The 20,393-nt window shown below is 38.7% G+C and overlaps 1 protein-coding gene across 3 annotated transcripts in view; it reads right to left on the reverse strand.

Moving 5' to 3' along the window:
• IMPG1 (interphotoreceptor matrix proteoglycan 1) overlaps positions 1 to 20,393 on the reverse strand; it is a 137,375-nt gene that overhangs the window by 84,311 nt on the left and 32,671 nt on the right. For all 3 annotated transcript variants that reach the window (XM_045498833.1, XM_045498832.1, XM_045498831.1), the window contains 5 exons: positions 12,869 to 13,035; positions 12,573 to 12,601; positions 7,798 to 7,862; positions 7,122 to 7,201; positions 1,255 to 1,407 (listed from right to left, as the gene is read on the reverse strand). In XM_045498833.1, coding sequence (XP_045354789.1) covers positions 1,255 to 1,407; positions 7,122 to 7,201; positions 7,798 to 7,862; positions 12,573 to 12,601; positions 12,869 to 13,035 — 494 coding nt within the window. The remainder of the gene's footprint in view (positions 1 to 1,254; positions 1,408 to 7,121; positions 7,202 to 7,797; positions 7,863 to 12,572; positions 12,602 to 12,868; positions 13,036 to 20,393) is intronic.

Genomic DNA, 20,393 nt, shown 5'->3' on the forward strand with positions numbered 1-20,393 from the left:
TTCAGAGATGAAAGAAACAGTTCCTGCCCTCAAGGGGACACTCAGAGCCTGAAGATAGTGAGGGTGGCAGGTGAAGAGGGAGAAACAGAGACAACAAAGGCCATAGACGTGTAAAGAAACAATCTCAAGACAGGGTGATAAATGTTGTGGGCACATTGTTTTAGCTCAGAGGAGAGGCACCGACTGAATCCAGAATGGTTTGAGACAGAACTTTCCTTGATGAAGTTTTGTAAAATGAAACTCAGGGAAAGGACATTCCAGACAGATGAGACAACACAGGGAAAGGCTAAAGGTGAGAAAAGATTTGTAAGCAGTTTGTATTTCTGTAGAGTGCAAAGGACGGGGACGGGAAGGATGGGAAGATGAGGCTGGAAAGGAAGGCAGGGCTTTTATCATGGCATATAGATGCCATGGTTAGCAGAGTAGCTTAGATTCATCCTGCAGGAAATGAAGAGGCAGGCAGATATGATGAGAGTCCGAGATGGAAGAGACATCTTGGAACAGTTCTGAAGTTTAGTGGACGACATGGACAACATTACTGCCTTACACTTATCACCCACGAAGAGTGTCATGTCATTAAATTGCATCAAACTGCAAAAGTGGATATATATTATGTAAGACAAATATGAATTAAAATTCATATTTCAACCCAGCATGTTCCCTAGTTGGTGCTTACATGAACATTTTAGATGTATAGAACACCTGTGTAGTGGCTCTCTGTTAAAGAAGGTTTAAAGACCTACTAATATTTAAAGAAAACCTAAATGTAAGTGACTTTTAAGATACAGAAGCTGGAGGGGCTCCTGGGTGGCTCAGTCAGTTAAGCATCCAACTCTTAGTTTTGGCCCAGGCCACGATCTCGCTGTTCACGAGTTCGTGCCTTGCTTCAGGCTTTGTGTTGACAGCTCGGAGCCTGGAGCCTACTTCAGATCCCGTGTATCCCTCTCTCTGTGCCCCTTCCCTGCTCGTACTCTGTCTCTTTTTTTCTCTCTCAAAAATAAATAAACATTAAGGGAAAAAAAAATTAAAAAAAAAAAAAAGAGAAGCTAGAATAGAAAACTTTTCTAGAGATGAATTTGCCCTAACATTTTGGGACCCATTGCAGTTTTTGATTAAAATGAAAGCAGTTTTGGTTGAAAATGAATGCCTGGTCACAAGAAGTTGGAACTATTAGTACAAAGGGTTTAGATCCTGTTGGCTCCCAGATTCTGAGTCATGACTTGGGCTGTGGTTGTGTGGGGTGGGTTCACTTACCTGGAGTTGAGACTTGGCTGCCAGCTCCTGATAATGTGGGGACTGGGAGTCAGCGAGCTCTGCCGTGAACCTCTGGTTTGCTAGAGTGATGCTCAATTCCACCTTCTGCTCCAGTGGGCCTTTGTATACCTTAGTGGATTCTATTTCTCTTTCCTGAGTTAGAAAATAAAAGGTCTTCTATTAATATAAACTATAAGTATATGGTAATACTATATAATATATATTGATATTGTCTCAAAAAGTGGATAATGAAGGTTCAAGTGCTTTAAAATTTTTTTAGCGTTTATTTATTTTTGAGAGACAGAGAAAGACATAGCACGAGCCGGGGTGGGGCAGAGAGAACATTAGACCATTCGTGCCTAAACTTCATATTAAAGAATCCCAAGCAGGTTCCAGGTTCTGAGCTGTCACAACAGAGCCCAATGCGGGGCTTGAACTCATGAACCATGAGATCATGACCTGAGCTGAAGTAAGACACTTAACTGACTGAGTCACCCAGGCGCCCCTCAAGTACTTTTAGAATTAAAATCTTATTAACTAGAAGTGTTCTCTGAATTTCATTGAGAGACAAAGTACCAAAGCTCCAATGAGTTAACTATTTAGAATCCTTGAGGACACTGTAATGTTAGAACTCTGTGCTCTTCATGAAAACATTTGCACACATGCACACACACACATAATTCATATATACTGTTGGAGCATCACTAAGATCGTGCCACACTCTTGTGTAACTATGAATGCTCTTTGATGAAGACTGGATTATACAATATAACCTATGTGATGCTGAGATATTATTTAATACAGTCTTCTTTAGAGAAGAGTCTAGACTGGTTTAATGAGACCATTTGTGCCCAAACTTTATATTAAAGCTAGTTAGTGAGCACTGTCAGGTCAAGAGAGGATTTGAAATATCTCTCAGAAGGAATGGCATATTTGGGCCACCTTTGGTAGCATGTGGCTAAAAATAGAAATGCTCTTCTGAGGACCTGGATTTGGCCAAGGGGTCATCCTTTTTGCCCTCTGGACTGGGAACAAGCAGGAGTCTCTCACTGTTCTGAATTCACATGGGCTCCCAGGGCACAGAGCAAGCCTGGAGCTGAGTTTCAAACTTGGGGTGTGACAGATTTTCAGTATTGGGTACCTAGATGATTGTGAAATCTGAAAGGTTTTTAAAAGAGTAAAAAACATGTCTGTGGAAAATTGAATGTCTTTGGTAATGCACTTAGTCTTTTATTAGTGACATCAGCTATGGAAGCTGAAAGAGGAGACCAACCAATGGAAAATGCCATGAGGGACAAAACTCATGTGGGTGGTAGCCAATGTAGTTTCTCCTCATTTCATATCACAAGCCCCTCTCTTCCATGGCAGTGGACAGACACACAACCTCTAACTTTAATAGGGCACATGGAGGATGCCAGACTACTGACGTTTGTTTAACGAAAAGATTTCGTTGATTCATTCATCAAAATAACACATAAGCATCTGTATGGGTGTAGGACAGTGTTAGGACCTGTGGAAAGTTAAAAGAAAAATATGGCCTATAGCATTATCCTCTACAAGTTTACCATTTCACTAGGCATATTTAAGTTCACATGAGATATTTAAATAAATTCTTTAGATGTATTAGTGAGAAGTCTTCTAATTTATCCTCAGCCACTGGATTAATTTTCCGCGTCTCTCAGCCAGCACCCTCAGTAATACTTTATTACCTATGAGATAAAAATTCAAACTCTTTTTCCTGACATTCAAGGCTTTCCACAATCTGATAACAATCTGCTTGAACAATTTTATTTATTTTATATATATTTTTTCATTAAAATTTATTTTTTAACTCAACTACTGAGTGGGCCCAAGTACAATGTCTTAAATTTTTTTTAGTTTTTATTTTAATTCCAGTTAGTTAACATACAGTGTTATGATAGTTTCAGGTGTACAGTATAGTGATTCATACATCACCCTGTGCTCATCACAACAATTGCACTTGTTAATCCCCATCACCTATTTAACTTATTCCCCCACCCACCTCCCTCTGGTAACCATCGGTTTGTTCTTTATAATTAAGAACAATTATAATTCTTATAATTATACTCTATAATATGTTCTTTATAATTAAGAACAAATCAATTTTTCTTGATTTGCCTCTCTCTGTCTCTCTTTTTTTCCCTTTGTTTGTTTTGTTTCTTAAATTCCACAGTGTGAAATCATATGGTATTTGTCTTTCTCTGACTGGCTTATTTCACTTAGCATTATATTCTCTAGCTCTATCCATGTTGTTGCAAATGGCAGGATTCATTCTTTTTTATGACTAATATGCCATTGATCCACATCGTTATCCATTCATCAACTGATGGACACCTGAGCTGCTTCCATATCTTGGCTACTGTAAATAATGCTGCTATAAATATAGGGGTACATGTATCCCTTAGAATTAGTGTTTTTGTATTCTTTGGGTAAATACCCAATAGTGTGATTACTGGATTGTATGGTAGTTCTATTTTTCACTTCTTGAGGAAACTCTGTACTGTTCTCCAAAGTGGCTGCACCAGTCTATATTCCCACCAATAGTGCACGAGTGTTCATTTTTCTCCACATCCTCACCAATACTGTTGATTCTTGTGTTATTGATTTTAGTCATTCTGACAGGTGTGAGGTGATATCTCATTGTTGTTTGGATTTGCATTTCCCTGACAGTAAGTGATGATGAACATCTTTTCACATGTCTGTTGGCCATCTGTATGTCTTCTATGGAGAAACGTCTGTTCATGTCTTCTCATTTTTAATTGGATTATTTGTTCTTTGGGTGTCAAGTTTTGTAAGTTTTTTACATATTTTGGATACTAACCCTTTATCAGTTATGTCATTTGCAAATATCTTCTCCCATTCTGTAGGTTACCTTTTAGCTTTGTTGATTGTTTTCTTTTCTGTGCAGAAGCTTTTTATTTTGATGTAGTCCCAGTAGTTTATTTCTGCTTTTGTTTTCCTGGTGCCAGGAGACATATCTAGAAAAAGGTTGCTATGCAGAATATCAAGGAGGTTACTAGCTGTGTTCTTTTCTAGGATTTTTATGGTTTCAGGTTTCACATTTAGGTCTTTAATCCATTTTGAATTTATTTTTGTGTATAGTGTAAGAAAGTGGTCCAGTTTCTTTTTTTGCATATTGCTGTCCAGTTTTCCCAACACCATTTATTAAAGAGACTGTCCTTTTCCTACTGGATATTCTTTCCTGCTTTGTCAGAATTAATTGACCATATAGTTGTGCGTTTATTTCTGGGTTTTATATTGATCCATGTGTTTATTTTTGTGCCAGTACCATACTGTTTTGATTACTACAGTTTTCTAATATAACTTGAAGTCCAGTATTGTGATGCCTCCAGCTTTGCTTTTCTTTTCCAAGATTGTTTTGGCTATTTGGGGTCTTTTGTGGTTCCATATAAATTTTAGGATTGTTTGTTCTAGCTCTGTGAAAAATGCTTGTGGTATTTTGATATGGATTGCATTAAATGTGTAAATTGCTTTGGGTAGCATCAACATTTTAACTATATTTGTTCTTCCAATCCATGAACATGGAATGTCTTTCCATGTCTTTGTGTCTTCTTCAATGTCTTTCATCAGCATTCTTTAATTTTCAGAGTACAGATCTTTCACCTCTTTGGTTAGCTTTATCCCTAGATATCTTATTACTTTTGGTGCAGTCATAAATGGAATTGTTGCTGCTTAAACAATTTTAGTCTGTGTCATTTCTCCTTGCCCTGACTACCAGATAGCTTGCTAACTGTTGATGAGATACCACATTACTTGTGCTAGTCTCCTGACCGGAGAGACCTTCCTCACTGCTCCCCATGCTCACTTCCAGTACTAAAACATAAGGACACACACACACACACACACACACACACACACACCCCACATACACACATTTTTTTACTTCTTACTAATACCCTATGGTTCATTTAACATAATATTTCCTCTGATTATTTAGGGTAGAAACCTTTGCCTCTTTCTAATCTCTTGGAGCAGTGAAAAATATCTGAATTTCTCATTTAGTACCTATGTCATACCCACCTAGTCTTTTTATATGCTAATCTTGTCACCCCACATATAATCTCCTCGAATCCAGTATGATTCTCATAGTTTGTTAACTCTCCCAAAGTAAAAAAAATAATGTGGTCATTTATGCACAAAACTCTCTGTGAATATACATGATTAGCAGTCACATCCTTTGCAACCTGTCCTGGCTTATCATTTTGCTCCATTCTATATATCTGCCATCTTCAAGTACACACTAAAACTATTTTGTTGTATTTATTTGCATTATATATTTCTTGAAGGCAGGAACCATGTCTTATTCATCTTAAAATCTTTGGTACATACCCCAATGCCTGGCACATCAGAGGATTTTAGTAAAATGTTTGCTGAGCCAAAGAATGAGTGATAGATGTGGGTGGTAAAAAAGGTAAGAGGAGGATTTGATTAATATAAAATGAAATGTTCAGGGGATATTTACTGCAGAAAGGGGGACATATATTAGATTTTGAAGAATATGAGACATAAGTAATACGAGAAAAGAGACAGTGAACTAGAGTTGTCTTTGAAATTTTAGAGTGAATATATTTAATCTCAATAATTTTTTTCAACAGCAATTTTCACTGTTCATGGAATAGTATTTTGGAGAAAAATGGAACAATTTAATTCTTTGTTTAGAGCAATAGTTCCAGCAAATCTGCAGCCATCTGGCCTACAGGCCAGCAGGGTTCTCATCCCTGAATTTTCATGTAGAGCTGGTGAGACTGAACTTCTTGCCCTCACTGTCTGGGCTTTGACCTTGCAGAGAGGTTCACAGGGAGGTAAGGGCCAGCAAAGTTTCTCAGACCACAGGGAAGTATGTGTCACCCCTGGACTGCCCCCTGCTGAACTTGCTGCCCACAGTGTGTTGCCATGATGCTGACACTCCTGGGGAAAGAGGGCAGTGTTTCCTGGCTTCAACATCAAGTGTCTGGCTCAAAGATTTTGAAGTGATTAAAATGTCCCCCTTTTCTGGGACACCTGGGTGGCTCATTTGGTTGAGGATCAGACTCTGGCTCAGGTAATGATCCCATGGTTTGTGGGTTCGAGCCCCATGTCAGGCTCTGTGCTGACAGCTCTGAGCCTGGTGCCTACTTTGGATTCTATGTCTCTCTCTCTCTGCCCCTCCTCCACTGGTGCTCTGTCTCTGTCTCAAAAATAAATAAAACACTAATTTTTTTTTTTAAAAATGTCCCCCTTTTCTGACAACCAACAATTAATTCTGTAACATATCCTCTCCTCCTGCATTCCTTTCACACAAAGAGAGCAGTGGCCAGTGCTTCTCTTTGCCTGTGAATACCATTTACTTTTCCCCATTTAACATGTAGGATTTCAATCATTTTGATATTTATCTGACCCATTTATGCTGGCCATGCCTGGAAGCAAAACTTTACCCTTAGTGTCAGCATGAGATTACACTTTGGTGAAGGAGCTTGACTGATTGGATGATTGATTGACTGATAGGTTTATCCATTCATTTATTCTAATGCTTGGGGAGTACTTGCTAGATATGCAGTTCTGTTAGGTACTGGGGAGAAAAGGGCCCCTACCCTCCTGGAGTTTATAACTAAGTTGCTTTTTATAATTCCTCTCAACTTATTCTAGGTTTCAATCTGGTTTTTCCCCTCAGTCCCTAGAAGAAGTGAGAATACTGAATAGAACAAAGTCACTGACTCTTACTTGGAGTGATAAAAATGCAGCACTAATAATATGGAATGGCCAGTTCATCCATTCTCTTTTCTTGTTTTACCAATAAAACAAAAACAGGCATGTGAAGAGCTAGATTGACTCTCAGAACTTCTTACTGTTGTAGGCATGATAGTGTCGTTGAGGAATGTGTCACCAAGAGTGAGAGGGAAGGGTCCAAGCGAGACACTGGAGACATCTGTGGAAATTAAAAAAAATTACGGGCAGAGAATGAGATTGGAGAAGTTTACATAAGAACAAAGTCAAAATTTCATATACTCTATCTGTAATTCTGGAATTTACAGATATGAGCTGCATTCTTAACTCATTTAAGATTACATAAATATGTTCTTGAGAAAAATACAACTCATACTTTTGGTCCCAGTTGAATTCTCCATTCTCATCTAGGACCCAAGTTTAGTGCTATTCTAGATACGTTTCAGTTAAATGGTTTGCCAATGAGATCTGGTTAATTTTTCTTTTTGTGACTATATAAAGGATGCTTACCTTGAATTTATTTGTTTGAAAATATTGGCGATGATTGTCTCCAAGTTGTAAGATAATGGGTGATTTCACTTTACCTTTATTCTTTTCTAAATTTTCCAAGATTTATACAATGAACCTAAATTATTTTATACATTTAGAAATATCAGTTATTTTTAAGAAAGTATATTATAAATTTTGTCAACTTCAATTAAGGATTGCTTTTTAACTAATATACTTCCATGATAATTTTTTCCCTTCCCTCTCTTTCATGATAATCAGGAACAGTTGAATGAGGAGGTCTAAGCTTACCTGGAGAAAACACAGGGGTTTCACCAGGTGCTCCTAATGTCTTCTCTGTAGAGATTTCATCTTTTCTATTAGCACAATAGGAAAGAGAAAAGAGATGGTGAAAAGGAGCTTGATGACAATAGGGGAAATTTATTTACTTTTCCTATACTCAATAGACTTAAAATTAGAGGAAAACCCTTTAAAACTGGGTTTGCCTATTTTTTCAATATAGAAGTAATCTTCAAATATATTTCCATTGAAGACAAATTCAAACAACCCCTGAAAATGGTTATGTTTGGCTCCAGGGCTTTCCCATAAGCATTTTTCATGTGGTTCTGGGGAGCACTTTCATTGTGGGCAAAACTGGTCTTTGGGCTTGATGTTTTATAGTCTCATTGTGCTTATACTGTGTCCTTCACATCAAAGATAATTGCATGACATGATCTATGTATGACTGAATATTCTTGCTAAAATCTCAGATCCTCAAACCTGCAAATCCAGGGAATGCTTAAGTTTGTCTACTAGAGTAAGTCTTGTGGTTATAGCAATAGGAAAGAGAGAGATCTCTGGATAGTGCAGATATATTAAATCCTATTCTGGACACAACCATTGCCTGCAAGAGTTATGGGTAGCTTTGCAGGCTATGCGGTGGCCATCTGGAAAATATCTAAGGGCAAGTCCAAGGGCATGGTTATAAAGCTGTCTGCATATGATGTTGGCTCATTCTAGCAAACTCTATGTAGAAAGGAATAGCAGTAGTGATATCTTTTTAAGTTCACTGAAAGATTTGTTACTATTAGCTATTAGGTTTTAATAGCTCATGTCTATGTTAGTACAATGTAGTCATAGTTGACCAATATATCTGATTCAATTTTCTGTGGCTCATGTTGATGGGAAGACCAAAGGGAATGGATAGGTGCTATGCTGTTATAGAGACATCTAGATTGGCTGTAGATAATGAGACCATCTACATATTTCTAATATACTCAATTCTGCCAAAGTGCTAATAGGGATGGTATACAAAGTACCATCTGTTGGCCTGGCATGGCTCTGACCAGTCAGAATAGATGTAAACATGGAGGACTACATTGGTGCACACAGGCTAAATACAAATTCAGACTGTTTAGGAATTAGGTATTCTTGTTCTTTTCTGCTGGTATTGTGCTATGTGCTTCAGAAATAGTTTGTATGGATATCATATTTATAAAGATTTCATATCAAACATTAGAGCATTTGTGATTTAGACAATTTTCCTTTTTTTCCACTTTATAGGTCTTGTTTATAGAAAGATCTTTCTTACTATTATAACTTTGGTATCCTTGTTTTACCTTGCTGTTAAAAAGAAAATAACCAAGAATAGTTATTAAAGTGCTGGCTATTGCATTAGTTACAAGTCAACAGCCCACTTTGTGCAGGACCCTGTGTCAGATGTTATTTCCTTATCCTCTGCCACTGGGTATGATTCTGCCACAACAATGGCAATCTAGACCATCACTCAAAAGCTATAATTTGGGAAGCTGGGACATTGGATTCTTCCACTGGCTTTTATTTTAAAGTAATTTGAAACTGGCAGATTTATGGGCTACTCAGATGAGAACATTTTCTGTTTTGTCTTCCTGGAAAGGTTGAAAATAAGAAACAGCTTGCTTGTCTCCTCTCTTAACAACTTGGTAATCGTAGCTAATGTACAATGTTTGTCTCTTGCTTCTTAGCAATTCTCTCTAGCAATGTTGGTAGATGCAGGAGTGGATGGGATGATTCCATTTCTTTCTCTTTCTGTCTTGGGTAGCTGTTTCCTATAATTTTTAATGTTTTTCTATCAAGTCTTGGTACATTCTGTTGTATTTTTTCTTATGGGTGGATGACTTCTGCTTTACTTTCTTTTTCTTTTTTTGAAAATTGGAGAAGTAAGTATCATACTATATTTATTTATTTAAAAAAATTTTAATGTTTCTTTGAGGGAGAGAGTGGGGAAAGGGGAAGAAAGAGGAGAGAGAGAATCCCAAGCAGGCTCCGTGCTGTCAGTACAGGGCCCGATGCAGGGCTCGATCCCATAAATTGTGAGATTATGATCTGAGCTGAAACCAAGAGTCAGATGCTCAACTAACTGAGCCACCCAGGTGCTCCAGTATCATCCTATATTTAAATAAGAAGAGTGAATATCTCTGTGTCTTGTGAACAAAGTTAATACTCTAGTACTAAGATTTTCTTCAATCACATTATTCCTTCTGGTATCAACTTTTTAAAATTTCTAAAGAATGGCTCAGTAGACATATCAATTAACAAAACACATGAGGACTTTGCTCAGGTCTGTGGTGGTGGGTGGAGAGACATAAAACAGTCCCTGCCCTTGACGAGTTCAAACTCGTACAGGAAAATAGAGTAAAGCAAGGAAGTGTTAAATAAAAATGTAGGTGCCAAGGGGTGCCTGGGTGCTCAATTGGTTAAGCGTCTGACTTCGGCTCAGGTCATGATCTCATGGTTCCACGGGTTTGAGTCCTGCGTCGGGCTCTGTCCTGACAGTTAAGAGCCTGGAGTCTGCTTCAGATTCTGCATCTCCCTCTCTCTCTGCCCCTCCCCTGCTTGTACTCTGTATCTTTCTCTCTCAAAAATAAATAAACATTAAAAAAATGTAAGTGCCAAAAACAGTGCAAAATTCAAAGCAGGGAGATATTGCTGCAGGCTCAAATAGGCTGTTAAGACATCATGGGGTCCATGGAGGAATCCACTAAGAGCTTGAAAGGAGAGTAGGATTTGGATAGGTAATGTGGAAAAGGCAGGATCTTCCGGGCAAGAGGGAAAGGCTAGGGGCCAGAATCCAGCATGAGTAGGGTATGGTCTATATGCAGTGAGGAAGGGCATGGTAGCAGCAGTGGGATCATGGGTAATGGAGGCAAAGTTGGAAAGGTCAGGGGTTGAAATGCCTCAATTGATTAGTTTGGACTCTGTTTCCGTGAAGGTCCTGGCAGGAAACAGATGGCTCCCTCATTGTGGGGTAATTTGAACAAAATTTAAAAAAGGATTACTTGCACGCTGCCTAGGTGGCTCTCAGTTGGTTAAGCGTCCGACTCCGGCTCAGGTCATGATCTCGTTACTCCAGGGTTTGAGCCCCGTGTCGGGCTCTGTGCTGACAGCTCAGAGCCTGGAGCCTGCTTCGGATTCTGTGTCTCCCTCTCTCTCTGCCCCTCCCCCGCTCATGCTCTGTCTGTCTGTCTCTCAAAAATAAGCATTAAAGAAAAAAAAAAAAAAAAAGGATTACTTGCTAAGTTGTGGGAAGAGCATAAGAGTAATCATAAGGCCAAGTGCCATACCAGGGCTGGTAACAGTGGGATGCTCAAAACACCCCTAGCCCAGGAGGGGTGAGAAGATGGAGTGGTTACCACAACAGAGACAGAGAAGACTCTGTGGAAAGGCTGCCGGACAGGAGCTGAGATGAAGTTGAAGGAGGCTAATAGCCCTTGAAAACTTTGCAGGTTGGTGGTTGAGGGGAGGTGATAAATTCACTCACCTCATTCTGTCCTCACCCTCTGATCTCCTGCTCCCCACCGACTATTCCCACCGAGGAGTCAAGGCAAGTGATGTCAGTGATTCCAGCCTCTCCACTCAGCTTTCTGTACACAGAGCATGAGGGGGATCGGTGGGCAGAGGATATTCAGAAGGGTAAAAGGAAGATGTGGGAATCTTTTGAAAGTCATTGAACAGGCCTCAGTGTAAGAAAAGGAATTTTTCAGACTTATTAATCCAGCAGCCGTTATGCAAGTTAAAGAGGGGAAGAGGTTAGAGGCAGGGAAATCCATTAGGGAGATCAGATTTGACATTTTTCACAGTGTAAATTAGTAAGGTCCTGGAAGAGGTTGTTGGCAAAGGGAATAGAAATGAAGGAACAAATGTGAAAAGCATTATAAAGAATTGTCAGTAATTTATACAGCAAAATTTGTGTCTCTCTTAGTATTGTCTTCAGATTTAGATTTCTAAATGTTATAAAATGTATGTGATTTGTGTTTAGAGTTTGTCTCTTTTCTTTAATCATTTTACTAATGTACTTTTCCTTGCCTTTTAAAAAATTTTGATTTTCTTATTTGATATTCAGTTCTTGTTGAGAGTATAGCTTAGTGAGTGCTTCAGTAATTTAGTTTGAGAAATACTAACGCTTTACAGAATACCAAATAAGACTTCAAAATTCAGGTTGTTCTCTGATTTTGTTAGTATTTCCCTGATGTAACTAATAGTTTATCATAAATTTAAAAATCAAACTATTTTTTAAAATGTTTATTTATTTATTTTTGAGAGAGAGAGAGAGAGAGAGAGAGAGAGAGAGAGAGAGAGAAGGAGCACAAGTAGGGGAGGGGCAGAGAGAGAGACACAGACACAGAATCCGAAGCAGGCTCCAGGCTCCGATCTGTCAGCACAGAGCCCCACGTGGGGCTCGAACTCACGAACTGTGAGATCATGACCTGGGCCGAAGCTGGACGCTTAACCGACTGAGCCACCCAGGCACCCCAGAATCAAACTATTTTAATTGCTCTATATCCCCTAAGTGAAAACACACTTTAGATACTTAGCACATAGTAGTGAATCTGTTTTATCTGCAAACATAGTGCCAACACCTGTCTCAATCTTTAGGGCCTATCCATTTCCCCTTTAGATACTCATTTACCTTTAGCGCAATATATGCATAATTTTCTGTCAAAATAACTTACACAGACCTCAGTGGCTGACATAATATCATAGCTCAGTCTCCATTATATGATCTTTCAAAAGTCAAGAGCATGCAGCATTCTATTTTGGGTACTTACCTCTCAGGGAAGTGTCTCTGTTTTATTCTCTGCAGAAAGATAAAAAGTAATTTTACCAGGAGAAAAATGTCAACTGAAGAGCTAAAGTCTATTTTCATTCCCTTTTCCCTTTAACTTCACTTCAACCAGGCTGTATAATGTTATTTTGCAAGAATAAAATTCTTGTTGGCCTTATCAGGTATCTCTAAGCATTTCTTCAACTAATCTTTATGCAGGAAGCCAATTCAAAAGGGGCGGGGGCTGGAGGACTGGGAGCTATCCAGGCCGTGTTCCAAATGTACAGCGTTTAGGCTCACCTGCTGGAGAAGATCCAGGTGCTCCTGGGAGTTGCTGAAATTTTTTCCAATGTCAAAGAGGCAGAAGGTCTCCTGCTGGCAGATGCTGACCCAGTTCTGGTATTCCCCTGGGTCAGGGATGCGGTCCAGAAAGATCCGATATGCTTCCCACACTGCTTCCTGACACACTGCAATGCAGTACTATTCATTAGGAGTAGAAAATGGCCACATCCTAAGATGATCCTTGTTTCCCAGCCCAAGCATAATCTTAGAACATGGAATATTCTTTCATGGCTTAATTTATAGGCCATAGAAATCAAGTCATTTAACAAATATTTATTGAGCCCCTATATATGTTATGGAGAAAAATAAAAGAAGGAAGATAGGGAATAGAGTACGTACGTAGGTTGTAGTTTAAAATAGGACAGCTGAGGAAGGCCTCACTATCAAGGTGACTTCTGAGCAGTTTGGAGAAGGCCTCAAGGCTAGAGAATGCTCTGAGCATTGAAAGAACAGCAAAGAGGGCAGTGTGGCCAGAGCAAGGATAAGAGTAAAGGAAGATGAAGACAGAAAGATGTGGTGAAGGGAGCAGGGATGGCATAGGGCTTTGTGGACCAGTAACTTCCAAACTGGGGCAAAGGTACCTGGCTATACTTAAAGACTTTCCAAGGGGTAAACAGACACACAAACAATTTGAAGAGAATCAATTTCTAGGTCTCATTTTTTCCTATCATGCTCTCCTAAAGCCAGTCTGCCTAAGGATACACCTTTCCTTTTCCCTTTGGTCAGCATCCTCCCCCATTCATCCATCCCTAACTTACTGTGGCACAGTGCCTCTCGGTCATCACACAAAGGGACGACATGAAATAATAGTGTTGAGGTTAAGAAAGCAAGTGAACTGAGCTGAACATGTTTTTGCAACAGGGTGGTTTCTGATTCTTTGCTTTCAACACATTACAAGTCCTAATGGAGTTGACAGCTGACAAGCCATTAAAAATGACAGATCATGATGTGATTGTTAGCATATAATGCTAAAGGAACTTAAAGGATAAAGATATTACTATAACAAAACTCCATCTATTTCTATCTACTTATTTTACGTAACAAGTTTTCTCTGCATTTAAGTGAAACTAAGGAAAAGAATAGAGATAAAATTGATCCTAAATCCCGTCTCATTTTAGCAACACATAATATGAATAATAAGTAATGGTACACGAACTAATAGAGGAACAACACCAAAGTAACTCCATCTAAACAGAGGCTGAAGCTAATGAAGCTTTAGCTATAGGCCCTTCATTTAAACTGGCCTCTTCCCCAAGTCTTTGTATTTATAAACATTCCCCTAAATTTGTATTTATAAACATTAGTACTCACAAAAACCTATATCTGATCTTATATCTGCCAATATAAATTTACTTAAAATTTTTTGTTAAATTTGTATCTATTTGGGGGCACCTGGGTGGCTCAGTCAGTTAAGTGTCCAACTCTTGGTTTTGGCTCAGGTCATGATTCCGTGGTTTGTGAGATCAAGCCCTGCATCAGGCTCTGTGCTGATGGCATGGAGCCTGCTTGGGATTCTCTCTCTCCCTCTCTCTTTTCCCCTTCCCTGATCATGGTCTGTCTCTCTCTCTCTCTCTCTCTCTCTCTCTCTTTCTCTCAAATAAATAAATTTTAAAAAAGGCCTTAAAAGTTTGTATCTATTTGTTTTAATCAATTATATATTAAGAGTAATTATAAATGCAATTGAATCCAAAAGAAATTTCTTTGGAAACATAAAGCCTACAGTAATAGGAAAAAATAAAATCTGTAATTTAAATTTATATACATATTTTTGTTACTGAGAAGTATGTTAGAGTAGCCAATGACAGACTTTCAAGCATAAAATAAATTACATTAAGATAAGACTGAAGTGGGGAGTGGAGTAGAAATGTAGGTGTGTGGAGAAAAAGGATCCACGTTGCATTTCCTACTGTTAAGAAGAGTACATGAAGGCATGTACTTGTTGAGTCTTTGATGGTAACAATTGAGTGGCTATGGTAGATTCTACTGGATGCATAAAAATTCTCTAGTTTTTGTTTTATTTTCAGTATCGATATTTACAACTCATCAAAAGTTACATCTTATCCAATTATTTAAACTTACAATGAAAAGCTATGGATGTTAACTGAAACCCATGTAAAGAGGTGCATCATTTAAAAATTATTTTACAGGATTAAGTGAAGGAAAAATAGTTAGATGACATCTTTCATAAGCAATTATAATATGTTGATTTTACTTCAGTAGGAATGGGAAGCAATTGGAAGCTTTAGGGCAGAAGCTGACATCATCTGACTTTCTAAAGAAACTGCCTGCCTGCTGAGAGAAGGGACTGGGGGGAAGGAACACAGTGAGAGAAGACCAGTTTGGAAACTCTTACTCCTATGCTTTATTTCCCTTCACTCCCCATTTTTATATGTCTGGAGTTTTCTTAACTTTCTGTTTTAACAGGCAAAGAGAATTCCTGACCAAAAGAAGCTCAGATCATCTACCAGCAGCAACCTCACCAGAACCCACAAAGCCAGGAGTGGGTGCTGTCCCCACCAACTCAAATGTGTCATTGAGTTTTCCACATCTGGGGAAGTGACAGGGGTCAGCACACCTGGAGAGCAAGCCAATAGCCTCACCAGAACCCACGTTTGTGAATGTTATCTCTCTCTCCTGTCAGGCAAGGATTGGAGGGTTGTAATGCCTCTCCCAATACCAGCCATCATGCAGTCTTTTGATCTTCACCTCTACTCAAGAGTCTACATATCACGCAAAAAGGAAACAACACTTGAATATTTTGAGACTTGCCCAAACCTTAAGAGTTGTGTGTCCAGTCCAAGCAAACCAGTTGTCCTTGCTACCCTTCTCATCTGTTTACTCCACACTCTCTTTTGGAGGTGTTACACTGACCTTCCATCTCTACCCAATGCACCTGCTAATTTAGTTCAAAACACATTTAATTGCCAGAGATAGAGGATTTCCATGTATATAAAATCAACTAGCGCTGCCTTTTGGGTCTTAGTGTTGGTGTCTTTCACTGATAATATCTGTGTGTGGAACATCTGGAAGAACATAATATGATAATCCTTCTATTTACTAGTCTGACATGTCTGCGGGCATGTTACTTTTGGTCTCAGATTAAGTCTTCCTTTTATTTCAGTCCAGTTTAAGGTTTGTTTTTGGTGCCTGTATCTTCCTAGCTCTGCTCCTTTCTCTGCTGCCCTTTCTCCTACTTCAGGGACACACAAGACCCCCATCCCCATTAAAATCCACTTTTCACAAAGGCTCTGAGAGAACTTTCTACTCGAAGCACAAATACCTGAAGCTGTTTAAGGAATTATTTCCCGGAGAGGAGAGATCACAGTCAACACCACAAAAATATAAAAAGCTATAAGAGAATATTATAAAAAAATTATATGCCAACAAATTGGGCAATCTGGAAGAAATGGACAAATTCCTAGAAACATATGAACTACTAAAACTGAAACAGGAAGAAATAGAAAACTTGAAAAGACCAATAACCAGCAAAGAAATGGAGTCAGTAATCAAAAATCTCCCAACAAACAGAAGTCCAGGGCTAGAGAGCTTCCCAGGAGAATTCTACCAAACATTTAAAGAAGAGTTAATTCTTTTCAAACTGTTCCAAAAAACAGAAATGGAAGGAAAACTTCCCAACTCATTCTACAAGGTCAGCATTACCTTAATTCCAAAACCAGACAAAGACCCCACTAAAAAAAAGATCTACAGGCCACTATCCCCAATGAACACGGGTGCAAAAATTGTCAATAAAATATTAGCAAATCAAATTCAACAGTACATTAAAAGAAACATTCACCACAATCAAGTGGGATTTATTCCTTGGTTACAAGGGTGGTTCAATATTTGCAAATCAATGTGATACACCACATTAATAAATACATATGATCCTCTCAATAGATACAGAAAAAGCATTTGGCAAAATACAGCATCTATTCTTGATAAAAACCCTCAATAAAGTACGGATAGAGGGAACATACATTAACATCATAAGGGCCATACATGAAAGGACCACAGTTAGTATAATCCTCAATAGGGAAAAACTGACAGTTTTTCCTCCTTGGTCAGGAATAAGACAGGGATGTTGACTCTCATCACTGTTATTTAACATAGTACTGGAAGTCCTAGCCTCAGCAACCAGACAATAAAAATAAATAAAAGGCATCCCAATTGGCAAGGAAGAAGTAAAACTTTCACTATTTGCAGAGGACATGTAGAAAATCCAAAAGACTCTACCAAAAAATTTCTAGAACTGATACACAAATTCAGTAAAGTCACAGGATACAAAATCAATGTACAGAAATCTGTTGAATTTCTATACACCGATAATGAAGCAGCAGAAAGATAAAGGAATCAATCCCATTTATAACTGTACCCCAAACCATAGGATATCTAGGAATAAACTAACCAAAGAGGTAATAAATTTGTACTCTGAAAACTAGAAAACACTTATGAAAGAAATTGAAGATGACACAAAGAAATGGAAAGACTTGCATGGATTATAAGAACAAATATTATTACAAAGTCTATAGTACTCATTGACAAAACAGGAAAGAATATCCAATGGAATGACTGTCTCTTCAGGAAATGGTGTCAGGAAAACTGGACAGCAACATGCAGAAAAATGAATCTGGACCATTTGCTTACACCATACACAAAGATAAACTCAAAATTGATGAAAGACCTAAATGTGAGACAGGAAACCACCAAAATCCTAGAGAAGAAAATAGGCAGCAACCTCTTTGACTTTGGCCATAGCAACTTCTTACTAGACATGTCTCCAGAGGCAAGGGAACTAAAAGCAAAAATGAACTATTGGGACCTCATCAAGATAAAAAGAAGGAAACAACCAGCAAAACTAAAAGGCAACTGACAGGATGGGAGAATATATTTGCAAATGATATATCTGAAAAAGGGTTAGTATCCAAAATCTATAAAGAACTTAGCAAACTCAACACCCAAAAAACAAATAATCTAGTTAAGAAATATATACTCAGTCATAAAAAAGAATGAGATCTTGCCATTTGCAATGATGTGGATGGAGCTAGAGTGTATTATGCAAAGTGAAATTAAGTCAGAGAAGGACAAATACCATATGATTTCGTTCATATGTGGAATTTAAGAAATGAAACAGGTGAACATATGGAAAAAAAAGAGAGAGAAGGAAACCATAAAACAAACTCTTTAAAAAAATTTTTTTAATGTTTCACTTATTTTTGAGAGAGAGAGAGAGAGTGTAACAGAGTGCTAGCTGGGGAGGGGCAGAGAGAGAGGGAGACATAGAGTCTGAAGCAGGCTCCAGGCTTTGAGCTATCAGCAGAGCCCAATGTGGGGCTCGAACCCAGGAACCATAAGAGCAGAAGTCAGATGCTTAACTGACTGAGCCACCCAGGTGCCCCAACAAACTCTTAATTATAGAGAACAAATCGAAATTTGCTGGAGGGGAGGTGGGTGGGGGATGGGTTAAATGGATGATGGGTATTAAGGAGAATACTTGTTGTGATGAGTACTGGGTGTTATATGTAAGTGATGAATCACTAAATTCTACTCCTGAAACTAATATCACATCATATACTAACTAATTGGAGTTTAAATAAAAACTTGAACTAAAAAAGAAAAAAAAATAATTTCCCTGAGGCATTGTAGTTTATAGTGATTAAAAAGTTAAGGATGAAACAGGGACCAGTAGCTTTTCTTTAGACTTTTTGAGGAGCAGGGTTTTTTTGTGACTGCTTTGATGTCATTTTTCTGGCCTCTTGGAAGTTTAAGCACAAAGGAGGAGGTGCAGAATCCTGTGACTGGGAGAACAGGAGCACAGTGCATGCCCTACCAGGAAAGCCCCTTATCCTTACCAAGGGAGCATAAGAAGAACCCCTTGAAAGTTGAAGCATTTAGGGATCTCAGGGCTGGGAGGAGTCTGAAAATTTCTGAAAGCTGGATTTTTCTAACCCTTTAACTTAGTTGTTAAGTTATTTAACTTACTGCATCATCCTTCCTTGAATCTACCAGAAGAGATTTCCAAAGGGATTCTAGGCAAATCCAGAACCTTGCCTCCCTAGTCTTCCCACAGTTGCTGGCCAATGCCTGAAATCTGGCCACAGAGTCTCAGTCTTTCTCTTGAATCGCATATGGTAGGCTGTTTGGCGATGTGGGAAGAACCCTAGGGAACATGTGTCCTGGAGGCCAGGCATGCCCTGGGATAATTATTTACATTTGGAAAGATCAGGTTAGACCAATGGTATGTAAAAACGTCCACCACAGGGTTGGGTATGCATTAGATGGAGAGATAACACACTGGAGTAGGAGTCAATGCTGGGTTCTAACTTTGCTCTGCCACCAATGATGGCTCTGACTGAGCATGTCACCTCACTTTTCAAATGTGTACAATGGGGGTGTTGGCTAGATATTCTCTAGACCAGTGCTTCTAAAACCTTAGAGTGAAAATGAATTACCTGGGAATCTTATTAAAATACAGATTCTGGACGTGGATACGGTGGGGTGAAAGTAGGTCTGTATTTCTAACAAGTAGCCAGATGCTTGTGATACGGCTGATCTATGGATGACAAATGGAGAAGGAAGAACTAGGATTCTATCTTAAACGTTCTCTAAGGCGTAAATTAATGTGGAAGGAAGATCTAGCTTTTGTGGTTGGGAGAGGTAGAGAGAGAGAAGAAGGGAAAGAAGAAGAAAAGGAAGAAGAAGGGAAGGAAGAGGAAGAGGCGGAGGAGGATAATGGGGACAGGGAGGTGTAAAGGGAAGAGGAAGACGGGGAGGCAGAGGATGGAGAGGGGGAAGAGGGAGATACAGAGAGGGGTAGGCAGTTTGAAGGGAGGAAATCAAAAGCAGGGAGTTTGCCTGGGTAGGAGCCCAGGGTTCCCCTGGGAGACTACCAGAAACACTTGCGGTCTTGCATTTGTGCTTTGGGATGAGCATGTTTATGATTCTACCATGAGGCTTAGAACACGTTCATTTGTGGTGCTTTAAGTATTGGAAAAACAAATATCTCAATATTTCATTTGATTTGATGAATGTGGAAGCTTTCTCTCCTACGTTTGAAAGACATCAAAAGATAATTTTGTAAAAGCAGCAACAAAAATGGTAAGTGGGTAACTCTGTCAAAGGAATACCACATTGTAGCTAGGTCTTATTTCTTGTTTCTTTGTGAACCAATTTGTTAGACTGAAGAACCCATGCTGATGAATAGTAAAATTTCATACCACCCAGGGGCAGCCATAAAGATAATGGACTGCTGTTGCCACGGGGAGAAAAACAGTGGTTTGTTTCATCCAGGAAAGCAAAAATGCAAATGGCAAACCTAATCAAGAACGAAGAGTTAGGGATACAATTCAGAGTTAAAAACTTGGTTATAGCAATAAGTAGCTTATTTTCTAAATACCTGCGATGAATCCTATTTGTAAATGTCATAAAGAATTAGAAGTTACCTTAAAATAGCATTAGTTGTGTTCATATTCAATGTGATGCATAT

The sequence above is a fragment of the Leopardus geoffroyi genome, chromosome B2 (assembly GCF_018350155.1).
Source record: "Leopardus geoffroyi isolate Oge1 chromosome B2, O.geoffroyi_Oge1_pat1.0, whole genome shotgun sequence".
Classification (NCBI taxonomy): Eukaryota; Metazoa; Chordata; class Mammalia; order Carnivora; family Felidae; genus Leopardus; species Leopardus geoffroyi.